The sequence below is a fragment of the Drosophila busckii genome, chromosome 3L (assembly GCF_011750605.1).
Source record: "Drosophila busckii strain San Diego stock center, stock number 13000-0081.31 chromosome 3L, ASM1175060v1, whole genome shotgun sequence".
Lineage (NCBI taxonomy): Eukaryota > Metazoa > Arthropoda > Insecta > Diptera > Drosophilidae > Drosophila > Drosophila busckii.
This window is the reverse complement of record NC_046606.1, coordinates 14,237,674-14,251,690: the sequence shown is the minus strand read 5'-3', so window position 1 is coordinate 14,251,690 and position 14,017 is coordinate 14,237,674. Positions and strand designations below refer to the sequence as shown.

At 45.3% G+C, this 14,017-nt stretch overlaps 3 protein-coding genes across 3 annotated transcripts; 2 read left to right on the top strand and 1 right to left on the bottom strand.

Moving 5' to 3' along the window:
- Positions 1-488: 488 nt before the first annotated feature.
- LOC108600479 (protein KIAA0100) lies at positions 489-8,442 on the bottom strand. Its single transcript, XM_017988099.2, is given in 10 exon segments — positions 489-1,019; positions 1,091-1,282; positions 1,284-3,199; positions 3,258-4,299; positions 4,358-4,838; positions 4,893-6,979; positions 7,038-7,181; positions 7,239-8,024; positions 8,081-8,207; positions 8,280-8,442. Coding segments are annotated over 10 exon segments (6,903 nt in total). The 5' UTR covers positions 8,333-8,442; the 3' UTR covers positions 489-944.
- A 150-nt stretch (positions 8,443-8,592) lies between these two features.
- Positions 8,593-9,525, top strand: LOC108600700 (mediator of RNA polymerase II transcription subunit 4). Its single transcript, XM_017988421.2, has 2 exons — positions 8,593-8,895; positions 8,961-9,525. The coding sequence occupies exons 1-2, from the start codon at positions 8,659-8,661 to the stop codon at positions 9,483-9,485; spliced, it is 762 nt and encodes a 253-aa protein (XP_017843910.1). The 5' UTR covers positions 8,593-8,658; the 3' UTR covers positions 9,486-9,525.
- Positions 9,526-10,155: 630 nt separating this feature from the next.
- Positions 10,156-13,628, top strand: LOC108600699 (cell division cycle protein 27 homolog). Its single transcript, XM_017988420.2, has 3 exons — positions 10,156-10,244; positions 10,314-10,389; positions 10,447-13,628. Exons 1-3 carry the CDS (start codon positions 10,221-10,223, stop codon positions 12,969-12,971), a joined length of 2,625 nt encoding a protein of 874 aa, XP_017843909.2. The 5' UTR covers positions 10,156-10,220; the 3' UTR covers positions 12,972-13,628.
- The last annotated feature ends 389 nt before the right edge of the window (positions 13,629-14,017 follow it).

Below are 14,017 nucleotides of genomic sequence, written 5' to 3'. Positions count from 1 at the left end.
AATAAGACAAATCAATTGTACTTAGCGAATAATAAATAATAGAAGCCACGAAGGTAAGAATAACTGAAAATCTACAAGCCAAGCGTTGTTCTTGATTATAATTAATTATTAAAAAGAAATCGATGGTGACGGCTTATTTTCTTTTAATTTCAGACATTTTGTTGCGCTCTAACTCAGACAAACAATAATAAAAGTATATGAATTTGAATTTATTCATTTTAAATGTAAAAATTCAATTTAAATTGGGTAAATTTCAACGATGCGGCACAGGTAAGTATGACGGATCATAGTTTGGTTATTTAACTTTTTTCTTAAATTTGTTATTGCTTTGATAAGCGGCAAGGGGTTCCACGTTTATAAATTTTATTTATTTGGCAGCAAATAAAATGTATAACTATTAATAATATTTTAAATAATAATTATATAAATTTGAACATACACATTTAAAATAATATTAAGTTTCTATATAATATTTATATGATGTTTAAAAAGCTTTTCAATGTATGGGTCATCCAACTCGCTTGCTCTGTTCAAGTGTGCCACGATTGGTTCATCGTGGCATGCGTGTCCAGCTGTTGGACCTTCCAATCAGTCGAAGTACTTGCACCGTAGAATGTCCATAAAGTGTGACGGTTAAGATCGTGCTACAAATCGCAAATGGGATGACTCTAAATAAATTGCGTTTGAAATTTACTGATTTATTTATAGACAAAGACACACAATAATACGTTAGTTATATATTACTTGCATAATACTTGAGTGATTGAGTGTGTGTGTGTGTGATGTGTGTTTACAATATAATTTAGCATATACTATATTACAGTTATGTTCAAGCGGGGCAAGTTAACTGACCCCAGCTCTGCTCGAGTCCAGAGTGTTGCAAAGTCAGCATACAGCATAAATTATTAATTTACAATTAGTATACATAAATAAATTCAAATAGTTTAATCGGTGCGTTTGCCGCTGGAGGAGGGGAACTTAAAGACGCCGCCGCCTTTCTTTTGGTTTTTCTGTTCGTTCTGCTGCAAATTTAAATCACAAATTTATAAAGGTTGATTGAAAATAGGTAAATTTATTAAAGGCAACTCACCATCAATCGATTGCCAAACAGCATCTTCGCCTTATCCTCCTCTTGGGGCGTGGCACGCTCGCCCGCAGTTAAGAGAGGCTGTCGTCGATGTATTTGTAGCTTTTGCTTAATGGCCTGAGAGACAATGACGCGCTTGCTCACTGATTTCATGGCAAGCAGCAGATCGAGCCATGTCCAGGTGACATTATGATACTTCCAGCGTAGGTATAACCAGCGAGTAGTCAGTAATATCCTCTAGATTCTTCTCCTTGTTGCCTTTATAGCTGACTCTGACAGGCACCTCGGGTATTTTGATATAGATGAAAAGTTTATTCTTCTCGGCGCGCTCCTTCATCTTCTCCACGTCGTCCTTTTCTATCTTGACATAAAACTCGGAGTCCTTCGAGCTCTTCTTACTCTTACCCGAGCGCTTGGTGGAGGACGAAGTAGAGCTGGACTTGGCTTGCAGATTGGTAATGGAGGCGGAGCTGCTGGATGCATTGTCATCCAACTCATCGCTGACCTCTGTCTCGGAGGCATCACGATCCGGGAAACAGAACTTCAGCATAGTGCTGTAGAACTTCTTGGTAATGGCAATGGTAATGGGCGCCACATTAATTTCGAAATGATCCTTGACAGAAATGCCGCCCACTGGCGGCTTCTCGCGGCAAAAGATGCGCAGCACACGCTTATGCGTATCCACGGGCATATCCTTTTGTATCTCTGTGGCAAGCAAAACATCGCGATAAATTTCGCGTGGCAGCAGATTCTCCATGCGTATATTGCCTAGCTCAAGAAGATGCTCCACGGAATCATCGCTCTTGGACTTTTTGGTATAAAGGAAAGCGCTCAGCACCAAATCCGCAATGCCTATTTGTCCATCTGTCTCTGTGAGACGCCACTGGGCGCGCTTAAAGCAAATCTCATTGGTGCGCACCATGGTTACAGATTTGTCCGAGCGCACATTGGATATGCGACTTAGCTGCGACAGCTGTTTCTCCTTGTAGCAAAGCAGCATCATGTCCAGCTCCTCGCTGTAGTTGTTGAGCTCCTCCTTGCTCTCGCGTATCTGCTGCTGCACGCGCTCAAATTCGATGCGCAGCTCCAAGCTGTCGCCCTCCTCAATGCGCTCCTTGCTGATCAGATGTATGTCCTTCTCCAGCGAGCGTATCTTCATCAGCAGACTGCGTATCAGCGTCTGCTTTTGCTGTATGGGCCGCTTTTGATCCTCGGTGGAGTGCAGCTGCAGCTGGAAGCGCATGCGCGCCAGCTTTTCAGCCGCCTGCTTGCGTTGTGGCTCCACATAGAGCAACAGATTATTGACTATGTCCAAGATCATGGCATACTGCAGCGAATTGGTGCAGACATCCAAGTCGTGATGCATAAGCGTGAACGCATCCACAGGATCATCTTGCTTCTCCCAGGGCGATAGCGACTCTTCAGCAGGCGGCGGCGGCACTTCGGTAATGCTATTGGGATCTATAGCATCGCCATAGCTGACATAAAAGAATTCGCATTTACATTTGGATACAATGCGCTGCAGCTGCACAGGCTGTGCCTGGCCAGAGTTGTCACTGAGAAAGGCGCCCACGGTTTCGGAGACAACACCACCCACACTGCGTCCACTGCCCACCAAATGCGATATGTCCTCGGGCAGATGATTGACTATGCTGCTCTCGTCCTTATCCTGTATATTGTCCACCGTCAACCACATGATCTCCTTCTCCAGCAGCGAGTCATTGTCGCCAGCGCTCACTGTGGCATAGTACTGCATGCACTCGAGCAGACCCTTCCATGTGGTCTTGGAGATAAGCGAGCGATCACGCCACACGGGCCGATGCTCGCGTTGTAAAATTTCCGCCTTGGCAGCACTAATAATAACATAGCCGGACGTCTCGCAGCCCTTGAGCAGCACCTGCGAATTGACCAGACTAATGGACCAGTTCTCATGCATAATATCCTGCGCGGAGCAAGCCTGCAAGCCCTGCAGCTGCAGCTCACGTGACTGCGTGCTGTGATCATCGCTATACACATTGAATTTGTGATCCGCCTCGGCAATAAGCTGCTGCAACATGGCTGTGGCATGCACCTGACCGGGCGCCTTCTTCAGCGCAGCATTCGGATTGGCAACTATGAAGCAAAGCGGGCAATTAGCAATTAATAGTTAAAGAAATTATGGCGTACTTACTGGGCAGCACCTCGGAGTTAGTGCTGGACAAGGTTATAGTGCTATCGCTGCGCTTGTGCTTCAGCATTGCTGAGTTGGGCGCCTCCTTGCGATAGCTCTTGACCGCTTCCGTGGACAGATTATTCTTTAGCTTCTGCGATTTCATAAACGAATCAAACAGCGCAAAGGCCACATCTCGATTGCTTTTGGTCCAGGCGCCTTTCAGATCATAGACCACTAGCTTATGCGTGGGTGTTGACGACTTGCCCTTGGCTTCGTCCTCTGCGTTGTTGGGCGCACTGGGCATTAAAGCCTCACGGCCATAGGACACTTTGGCAACGCTCAGAAAATAAAAGCGCACAATTTTAAAAGCATCCGATGCAGCGCTGGCTAAATTCTCGGCGCTGCTGTCCAGCTTCTCAGTGACAATGCTCTTTAGCCAGATCTCCGCATCGTTAAGCTCACAGTTCATATAGATGGTGCCCCAGTCGGCGCGTGGTCTGTGTATCAAGCCATCATCAATGGCATTGAGTGTTAGGCTATACTCCGAGCCAAAGGAAACGCGTCGTCCATTCAGCTGGAAACCCTTGTGCAGCGCATGCGACATCCAATAAAGCACCTGGAACTTGTGCAGACACATTTGCAAATTGGCCTTCTTGTAGTGCCGGCTTAGCTGCTTCTTGCGTGGACGCACATTGTTAAAAACAGGACCACGACGTGTCGGACGCGTTACGCCGGAGAGTATCAGCTTTAGGCTCTCAAACCAGCGCAAGGTGCTGCCATAAAGCACCAAGCTGGGTATGTCCAGTTCCACTTCCTCGCCTGCCTTGGGCTTGGTCTCAAACGAAACCCAAATATTCAGATTCACCGAGCGAAAGGCGCGAAAAGAATCATGCACTTGATTGCTGGAGTACTCTGGCAGCTTGTCTGGAGCACAGGGCATTACCGCATGATGATCATTAGGATTAGCCAGACACACCCAGTTCAGCTTGAACGTTAGCTTCAGATTGGGAAAATGCAGCAGACGGCAATCATCATAGCGAGAAGCAGTGCGCACTGTCACCTACAAGCAAATGGAGCATTAGATTTATAAGCTTGCATTGATTTGCAGTTGGACTCACATTAAGTTCGCCTTTGAACATAATCTTGGCATTGGTCCAGACAATGCCGCAATTGTTCCAAGTCAGCTCCATTTCCTCTGTGGTGTTGTACGGATCCAGTGAGGCATGCAACAGCACAGTAAACTGCTTGGCTATCAAAGTCAAGCGTCCATGCAGCAGCAAACGCATCTTATCCCAAAAAGGCAGCGGTGGACTAGGATCCTTGCTGGGTGCCGAGATTTTCTCAAAGCTTAGATTGCATTGCGCCATTACCGGCTCCCAGCAGGGTCCAAAGGCGTAGCTACAGCTCTCCAGCTCGCAGTCAAAGTCGTGATAGAACTTTATCGAGGGCATGCTGCGCTGCACCACATGCGTCTGGAAAGGCTCGCCCACGTCTACGAAGACATCACGTTTGGCACGCTTGGAGGCTGCTTGCTCTGCGCCGCAGAGATTGCCATAGAGACGCATGCTCTTCACATAGAACATGGGTTGCGGAAAGTCGCTATAAAATATAATTTATGAGTATTTCTGGTTTGATGCTTAAATTTATATTTACCGCAGCATAAACTTCCACTCGGAACAGCTAATGTTGACGCCGCGACACCAGAGCGTAGTAAACTGTAAGCCCTCCTCGGGCCAGGGACTCTCCGAGTCAATTTCACGCATGGTGCGTGTAACATTGTCATAGCCATGTATGGAAGTATCCGCCATGGCTAGTATTTCCACATCGTTCATAATCCAAGCAAGCAAACGTGTGCGTACTGGGCCGCTTTCTCGAATCTTCTTGGATCGTTGTATGTAAATCTCAGAGTTCTTTTTGACCAAATTTGCATAGAGGCTCTCAATGGTGCCGGCGGGCACCAACAGTCGCTCCGAGCACAGCTCAGCAATCTTTTTGTCAAACAAAGATTTGCGCTTCAGGCTCTCCAGATATTCGTCCACCAGCAGCACATAATTATCACGCAGCTTGACCTCAAATGGATCGTCGCTTATCTCCAATAGAAACTCTTTGATTTTGATAACCCAATCGCTGGGCAGCGGGGAATCCACCGTAAAGGGTTTCTTCTTGTAGTTGTGCACCAGCTTCAGCCACTTGAAGTGTGTGACGAATTCGTTGTTTATAGCATCATAGAAGTCATGATCATAGGGAAAAATGGCCTTGAAGCTGCCTATGTTCGTCACCCACACCTTGTTGGAGGGCAGCACAAAGCCAGGGAAATTCAAGCGCTCATGACTAAGAGTCTCCATGCGTGGCAAGGACTGCATGTCTATATCCTTGAGCGTCAAAATATGCTGATCATCGATTTTGACAAACACATTCTCAGCGTAAATAATATTGCGTTGCTTGTGGCTGAAGAACAGATTCTCAACAAACAGCTGTATGGAGTGGCGCTCTGAGAACTTTAACTCCACTATGGTGCTGCGTTCCGCGGAGAGCTCTATGATAAGCTTGAGCTTGGGTAAAGGCTCTTCATGCTGCTGCTGTTGTTGTTGCTTTTTGACTGGTAATGCCAGCTCTGTTTTCAAATCCTGCATATCTCGTGCTAAGGTTAGCATATGCATGTGTAGATTGGAGTTCCAGTAGGCTTCCGAATTGCCAGGTATATAAATGGACAGCTTGCCTAAAGATTGCTCTGACTCTGACGCTGTTACCGGCTGCTGCTCATGCTCCAGGCGAATCATCTTGCAGCTGGCAAACACATCGGAGAAGTCCGTCAGGCATAAGGAGGAGGCAGTCATAGCACGCATTATGGCCAGCTGGAATTCCTCTAGCTTAAGTGTGGCCACATGCTGTGCTCGCGACAGACTGAGCTCGGAGAAGCTGAGCAGCATGTAGACATTGTGATGATTTACAAAGTATGCTGTGATGTCCTTCACCTTGACAGACACACGCAGCGCTGTACCCGGAGGCGTCTCCGGCTCGGACAGATTGACAGCGGCTGTTGTCGTTGCTTTGACAGCTGATTTGCGGCTAAGTCCACCGTACTGCTTGATGCAGTGCATCGATTTTACCACAAACTCTGCCAACTGCATGCTATACTCCGTGCGAAAGGTGTGTATCGATATGTCCAGCTTGGTGGTGTTCGCATAGGAGCACAGCTTGACCAGACTGACACCCAAGAAGAACGGTGAGCCCGGTGAGTGCGTCTTCTTTAAGTTGTTTGTATCATTGTTCGAATTGCCCAAATTGGACCATAGTGTCTCCACCATTACCTCCATACTCCACTGACGTTCATTGAGAAGCAAATTAAGAAATTTGTTGCTATACCGCGAGCTGCGCTTCTCCGCCAACTGTTCCAGCAGAAAGCGCGTGTGACTAACGCTCATGGCAATGTGCTCGTCGTCCAGCTTCATTAGCAGCGACACATTATACAACTCTGCACAGCCTGTGACCACCATGCGCTGCATTAGCCACTCCAAGACGCCACCACCTGCTTGCTTAGCCGGCACGCTCAGCGCCTCCAGGCTTAAGTTACTTGGCAGCGAGTGCTGTTTGTGGCGCAGCTGCAACGGATAATGTCCGCTGCTCGCACGCTGGCGTGCTAGGAAATTGTTATTGACAAAGTCATAAATCTCGCTGTGGTTATAGATGATTTGGAATGTTTTTAGCTTGACGTAGAGTTTCAAAATATCACGCTCCAGCTGCAAAGGAGTTAACATAAGTTGGAGAATACACACAGTTTATTTAAAAAGTACTTACCACGGAGTCTATGGTGAACTGTTCAACAAAGAGCAGCTTTTCATACTTGGTATCAATATCCAGGTGCTGCACCATTAGTTTGGCAAGCATTGAAGGCAGCTGCGCCTGTTCATCCACAATTCTCGGATTGAACTTGCCCGTTATCTAACCAATTAAAACATAGATTTTAAAATTAAGCTTTATAATCAAACTTGTACTTACATTAAACAGCTGCATCTTAGCACTAAAATCATTCTGTGAGTTCTCCTTGACCGCATTGAATGTTGCTGCCTTAATGCTGAAGTTAAAGTTCTTGGGTATTAAAGGTGCCAGCTTCTCATAGCTCTCATTGTCATAACTACGTGACTTGCGCAGCTTTGGCACTTGTCCTGGCTTTGTGCGTTGCTTGGCTTCGCTGAGAAACTCGTAGAGGCCGCCATGTATCACTGACTTGCAGTTGTTTATGACCAGTCGCAGCGTATCCATAGAGAGTGGCCCCTGCGCAAAAAGCGAGGCGTCCAATGCCACGTCGAAACTTACCTCACCCAGGCAGGGGCGTATTTTGTTTAAATTTTCCAAAGATTGTCTTCTGGCGTTGCAGTGGCGCAGCATCTTGGCTTGCGCCTCGGTTAGTGCGGCATTGACAAGCAGCACGCGTGCATTTTGAACAATGCTACCATCCAGATGCAGCTCCTTGGCGGTGGCATGTATAAACCAGCCCGGATCAAAGTCATTGTTCATCAGCACCACGGATATGTTATTTACGTGCACAGCCATAAACTGCGCGAAGGTGATGATGCTGGCGGGCACTTTAGTTTGCCGAAAATCAGGCACGTTGCGCGCCTCCTTTTGTTGGGCGCGCGGCTCAAGGTAACCAACATCGTTGAGCTCATCCTGGCGACTGCTGTGTATGTCTTTGTTGATGCGTATGTCTCGTATATAAATGGACAGCAGTTTAGTGACGTCGGTGGTGAAGAAACTGCTGCGTAAGCACACCTCTTCGATTTGCTGCAGATAAATATTAAATGTATATTTATGTGGGTGGCAATTAATCATTTACATACCACCGAGAAACCACTTTTGCTGATGTGGACATTCTTCAGCGATAAATAGGGCAACGAAATTCGGCCAATGCGCACTTTGACCCGAAAGCGTTTGATCAGATACCAACTTATGCCAGTGGGCAAAATCCTAATTGAGCGATGATAAAAAACAGAATTGTATTTCGTTTTGCTTTTTTATTGCCGGTACACTTGCACTCACCAATAAATAAAGAGAAATAACAGTAAACAAAAAATTAGCAACTGTAGCAACATATTCACAGCCTTTATACCATTGCACGTTTAATCATTTGATTAACCCAATTATAATCACTTCAAATTTAAAAACAATTTTTTTTTACTTTTTAGCGTTTATGGGCGTCTGTTGATTAAGCAGTTCGGCCCAATAACAGCTGTTTGTGTTTATGTCACTTTAGTATGACCAGACGCGCTTTTCCTAATTCTGCCATAATTTAAAAGCATCGATAACAGCAGCTTGTCATCTAAAATAATCGATTATTTATTGTTGGCCAGTGTACACGGCTTTTTTATTTTTGTAGCAAAAATAATAATAAAAACTAAAATTAAGTATCACCGGCAATATGTCGTTTCATTTGAGCACCAAGGAGCGTCTGCTGCTGTTGATTGATGACATGGAAATGATATCCAAGGAGCTTATTGAGCAAGCCCATCAAAAAGTATCCAGTGCGGAACTTGCCGACTTACTGGACTTGTTGGTGGCCAAGGATGAGGAGTTTAGAAAAATGTTGGAGCTAGCTGAGGAGCAGGCCAAAGTGGAGGAAGCAATGGATAATCTACGCGCCAAGGTTGAAATACATGTAAGTAGCAATAGAATATAACATTATATTTACATATGTATGTTATTACACACCGCTTTCCGTAGGATCGGGAAATACAAAAACTACAGAAGTCGCTAAAGGAGGCGGAGCTTATACTCTCAACAGCCATATTCCAAGCACGCCAGAAACTGGCGAGCATCTGTCAGGCAAAGAAGCGACCAGTTTCATCAGAGGAACTAATCAAATATGCCCATCGTATAAGCTCGGCTAATGCGGTCAGTGCTCCGCTCACATGGTGCATTGGCGATCTACGAAGACCTTATCCCACAGACATTGAAATGCGTAATGGACTCTTGGGCAAATCAGAGCAGAATATAAATGGGGGAATGGTAACACATCAGAATGCCATCCAGTCGGATTCCCAGAGGAGCTTAAGCGGGCCAGGTGGCAGTGGTGGCGAAGTGCCGAATGCAATCTGGCAGTGGAATCTAGGCGAGTTGCACATGATTGGTGCTGCAGGAAACTCTGTGGCACTGGAAACACGAGCTCACAAAGAATCTTCAGCGCAGGATGATGTCGAGGTCATGTCCACTGACAGCTCAAGTTCCAGCTCAAGCGATTCGCAGTAGGCTTCATAGTTATAGTATAGGAGATAAGTTATTTTAAATTATAGATAATATTTAATAAAACCTGAAATGAGAATGCATTTGAAAAATTTCAACTCACTGCATCGATAGTCACGATGGGTAAGTACATTATCGACACATGCCAATCGATACCGATAAGCAACGCAAGTATACTCTGGCATCGCCACTCACACGGAAAAAATTTGACTAATTTTAGTTTTTTTAATGCAAACGAATAGTAGATGAACAAAATTCGTGTTTTACTAGGATTATAATTGCGACTCGGTATAATCGACAGCTGTCGGGGCGTTAATGTGTGTGTTTGCTTGTCTGTATGTGCGGAAACTAAAGCAAAGGCCTTGAAATTTTGTTACGAAAATTACTTTCGTGCTAAAAGCGCAGGAAGAAGAAGAGTTGCAGCAGCAGAGAAACCTCGCCATTGCAATATTGGAAGTGGTGGTCAGGGAGCAGCCGCCATTTAAGTTATACAGTTACATAGCATAGTTTACAGTTGTGTTTTTCATTTGTATATATTTTTTTAATGCACCTGTGTGCGCATCGAGTCCAGCATGAGCGTCTTTAAAAGTTTACAAATATAAAGTGTAGAAAACTCAGCGTAAAGAAAACTTAAACCTAAAACCGGATTAAGAGTGTGTGCGAGTGTAACTAGGGCGCCCAAGTAAAAAGCTTAAGGCGTCGGAGCGGAATTTGCAACAAAAGATACATTAGATCATAAAAATGATGATACAAGAGCCTGTTCAGGTAAAATAACTTTAACAAAATAAATGAGATGAAAGCAAAACCATTGATTTGATTTTCTTTTGACTACAGGCCGCCATATGGCACTGTCTTAACCATTATGACCATAAAGATGCTGTCTTTCTGGCGGAGCGTCTCTGCTCTGAAGGTATGTGTTGCTTGAAATGTACATAATGAAAAATTTCTTACGCCTCTTTTTACGTAGTGGAAAGCGATGAAACAATATTTTTGCTGGCCACCAGCTATTATCGATCAAATCAACTGCATCAAGCCTTTTGGCTGCTCACAAATAAATTACGACGCTCAGCGCAGTGTCGATATCTGCAGGCTAAGTGTGCCTATGAACTGAAAAAGTACGCGGAGGCGGAAAGTGCGCTCGTACCCAGTGGCTTTGCGGACACAAAGAACTTTGATGAAGTGCAGCGCGAGTTTGGTGATCTGGCCTGCTTTGCGTATCAGTTAATAGCACAAATTTGTGATCGTACCGAACGTCAAAAGCTGGGGATTACTGCGTTACGACGCGCCCTGAAGCTAAATCCGTTTATGTGGCAGGCGTTTGCCGACCTGTGCCTGCTGGGTCAGGACACGGATACGGCAGCAATATTCCAAATACCTAGCACTGATGTGTTCAACACTTGTCTGGGCAGCAATGCCATGCTGCCCTTCAGCGAACAGCATCTACAGCAGCAACAGCAGGAGACGCTGCTGCTAAGCAATCATATACTAAGCACACCCGTGGAACAGCAGCAGAGCAATAACAACATGGTTACACCACAGAATTTCTTTACGCCCAACAACAACATAACAAACAATAACATCAACAATAATAACAACCTTAATAGCAGCATCAGTTTGCTGAGAGGTGGTGGCACCGTACAGAATTCCAGTATGATGCTGCTGGAAGATACGCCCATGGGCAATGCCAATGGCCCGGAGCAGTCGACGCAGCAGCAGCAGCAGCAGCTTTACGACGCCAATGGCACTCCATTTCGCAAGCAATTTAAATATCTTTCCGCCATATCGCCGCTGACGCCCAGCTTTGGTGTGATGCCGTTGACAAGTCCCTGCGACCCGAATCTCAGCTTGTCCACATACTCGCCCACGCCACAACTGCTGGCTGAAGTGAATCAGGAGCCCAAGATCATAAGCAAGAAGCTCAAGACGCATGTCGGGAGCCTCATTAATCGCCAGGAGAAGAGCAAGCCTGCTGTATTTACGCAAGCTGGCAACATAACGCCGCGTACGCCCAACAATCTGGTTACCAATGCGCCTCCCAATGCCAATGCAGCAGTGCGTCGAAGTTCGCGGCTCTTTAGCAATAGCGCCTACTCTGTTAAGGAAAATAACAAGTCGTCAAACATTACCAACAATAATAATAACAATAACAACAACAATAAGTTTGTGCAACCACGCTCGCCTCCACGCAAAACCAAATCCTCACGCATGCCCAAAATCTGCCTGAGCAACGAGCTTTTCGAAGAGAAAGCGCATCAGCAGGCGCGCAAGGATAAAGAGAAAATTGAGACTATAACCTCGTCATCGAATCGTGCTGCGGAGGAGGCCAAGGTGCTGCTAAACAATAGTTTAAACAATGCCCAGACCATGGCACATCAGTTGCTGCAGCTGAAGAAGCAATCGGCGGACGGACTAATGGCGCTGCTGCGCGATCTTGGCGAGGCCTATAAACTGCTGATGGGCTATCAGTGTCGAGCGGCAATCAAGCAGCTGGAGACGATCATACCAAAGCATCACTTTGACTCCTGTTGGGTGCAATCTCTCATTGGACTCAGCCACTATGAGCTCCGCGATTATGACAGTGCCGTGCAAGTGTTTAGGCACATACACGAGTCTGAACCTTGTCGACTGGACTACATGGAGATCTATTCTACATCTTTGTGGCATCTGCAACAGGAGGTTGCGCTCTCGGCGCTGGCGCAGGACCTTGTGAGTCAGGACAAGCGTAGTCCGATCACTTGGTGCGTGGCGGGAAATTGCTTCTCGCTGCACAAGGAGCATGAAACCGCCATCAAGTTCTTTAAGCGTGCCGTGCAAGTGGATCCAGACTTTGTCTACAGCTATACGTTGCTGGGACATGAGCTCGTGCTCACCGAGGAGTTTGACAAGGCCATGGACTACTTCCGAGCGGCGGTGGCGCGTGATCCTAGGCACTACAATTCCTGGTTTGGCATTGGCACCATATATTCCAAGCAAGAGAAGTATGAGCTGGCCGAGTTGCACTACGTCAAGGCATTGAAGATTAATCCGCAGAATTCAGTCATATTGGTGCATATTGGCGCCATGCAATTCTTTATGAAGAAGAAGGAGAAGGCACTGCAGACTTTTAACACCGCAGCTACCTTGGATCCCAATCCGCTGGCGCGTTTCCATCGCGCCTCAATACATTTCTCGCTGGGCAAGTATCAGGAGGCGTTACGTGAGCTCGAAGAGCTGAAGGAGATTGTGCCGAAGGAGTCTGTGGTATTTTATCTGATTGGTAAAATACACAAAACGCTTGGCAACATGGACTTGGCACTTATGCACTTTAGCTGGGCAACCGATCTGGACCCCAAAGGCGTGCCTAATCAAATCAAAGATGTCTTCAATACTATGGGCAATCCCTGTTGTACAGCCAGCGATACTGCGCTCGATGTGGACTTCGATCCAACTTCTGAACGCTCAGATGACTCCACGCAGGCGCAGCAAGATGTTAACTATGACAGCGACTACTAGAGCCACTTCTCTCGCTCCAAATACCCTCAAGTCTGAGCGCTTGTACATAATTCGCATACTATATATATACACACACACACACACACAAACAACTACACTAATATGGGCTTAAAAAACGACAATTATATGAAGTATATTAAAGTCTAGATAACGGTTAGAATTAGTTTATTTAAAAACAAAAACAAAACAAAAATAGATAACAATCGTAAGAGCGAAGCACAGCAGCTCCAAAAGTTCTTTCTGGCTGACTCACAATACACCCAAAAATAACAAACACACATAAAACTAATATAAAGTTAATCGGCTAATTTTTATTGATATGACAGTTCTTAAAATCTAGCTATAGTCAAGTCTATTGAAATTAATGGCAATCGAAATTCATAGTTTCATTAATACAGTAGACTCTGGATATCAGTACTAAAAGTTTTATATCTATTCTAAAATAGATAAAATGAAAATATTCATAAATATAGATGACACCTGCGATTGTCTATTGTATTGGTGAATCTAATGCTAAGCAAGAAATGGAAATATTTTAAGAGTTTCCACAAATTGGCAATATTTGGGTGATATGTTTGCTAGATGAAATTATTTAAAGCTGTAAATAATTTGCAATGCTTAAGGACGAAATTATGTCAAATATTTAACTAGTGAACGCCAGCAACAACAGCAGCAACAACAAATTAATAAAAACAAAATAATTTAAATTAAGCTATTAATCGTTATTTTCGGGGCTGAGCAGATTAATGATATCTAAGCTTGGTTCACGGATGTTCTTGGCCATCTGCTCCAGTTGCATAGGCGACAAACGCTGAATTAGCTCAAGCACTGAATGCAAGCGCCCCAACTCTATGTTGAGCATAAAAGCTAAGGCTGGCAGATGCTCCTCCGTTAAAATGTATTTACGTACTGGCGCTATGTTGAAGAGCTCACGTATTGTATGCACCCCAAATAAATCAGCCAGTGATTCACTTAATGATGGCGATGAAGATGTGTTGGAGAGTAAGCCGGGTGAGAACGAGTTGCGTGATGCGTTGCGTGTAGGC

What these genes read in the sequence shown, in the direction of transcription:
- LOC108600700 (XM_017988421.2), top strand. Translation starts at nt 8,659, where the DNA reads ATGTCGTTTCATTTGAGCACCAAGGAGCGTCTGCTGCTGTTGATTGAT. An exon ending in GCGCCAAGGTTGAAATACAT is followed by an intron (nt 8,896 to 8,960) that starts GTAAGTAGCAAT and finishes CGCTTTCCGTAG; the next exon opens with GATCGGGAAATACAAAAACT.
- LOC108600699 (XM_017988420.2), top strand. Translation starts at nt 10,221, where the DNA reads ATGATGATACAAGAGCCTGTTCAG. An exon ending in TGATACAAGAGCCTGTTCAG is followed by an intron (nt 10,245 to 10,313) that starts GTAAAATAACTT and finishes TTTTGACTACAG; the next exon opens with GCCGCCATATGGCACTGTCT. An exon ending in GGAGCGTCTCTGCTCTGAAG is followed by an intron (nt 10,390 to 10,446) that starts GTATGTGTTGCT and finishes CTTTTTACGTAG; the next exon opens with TGGAAAGCGATGAAACAATA.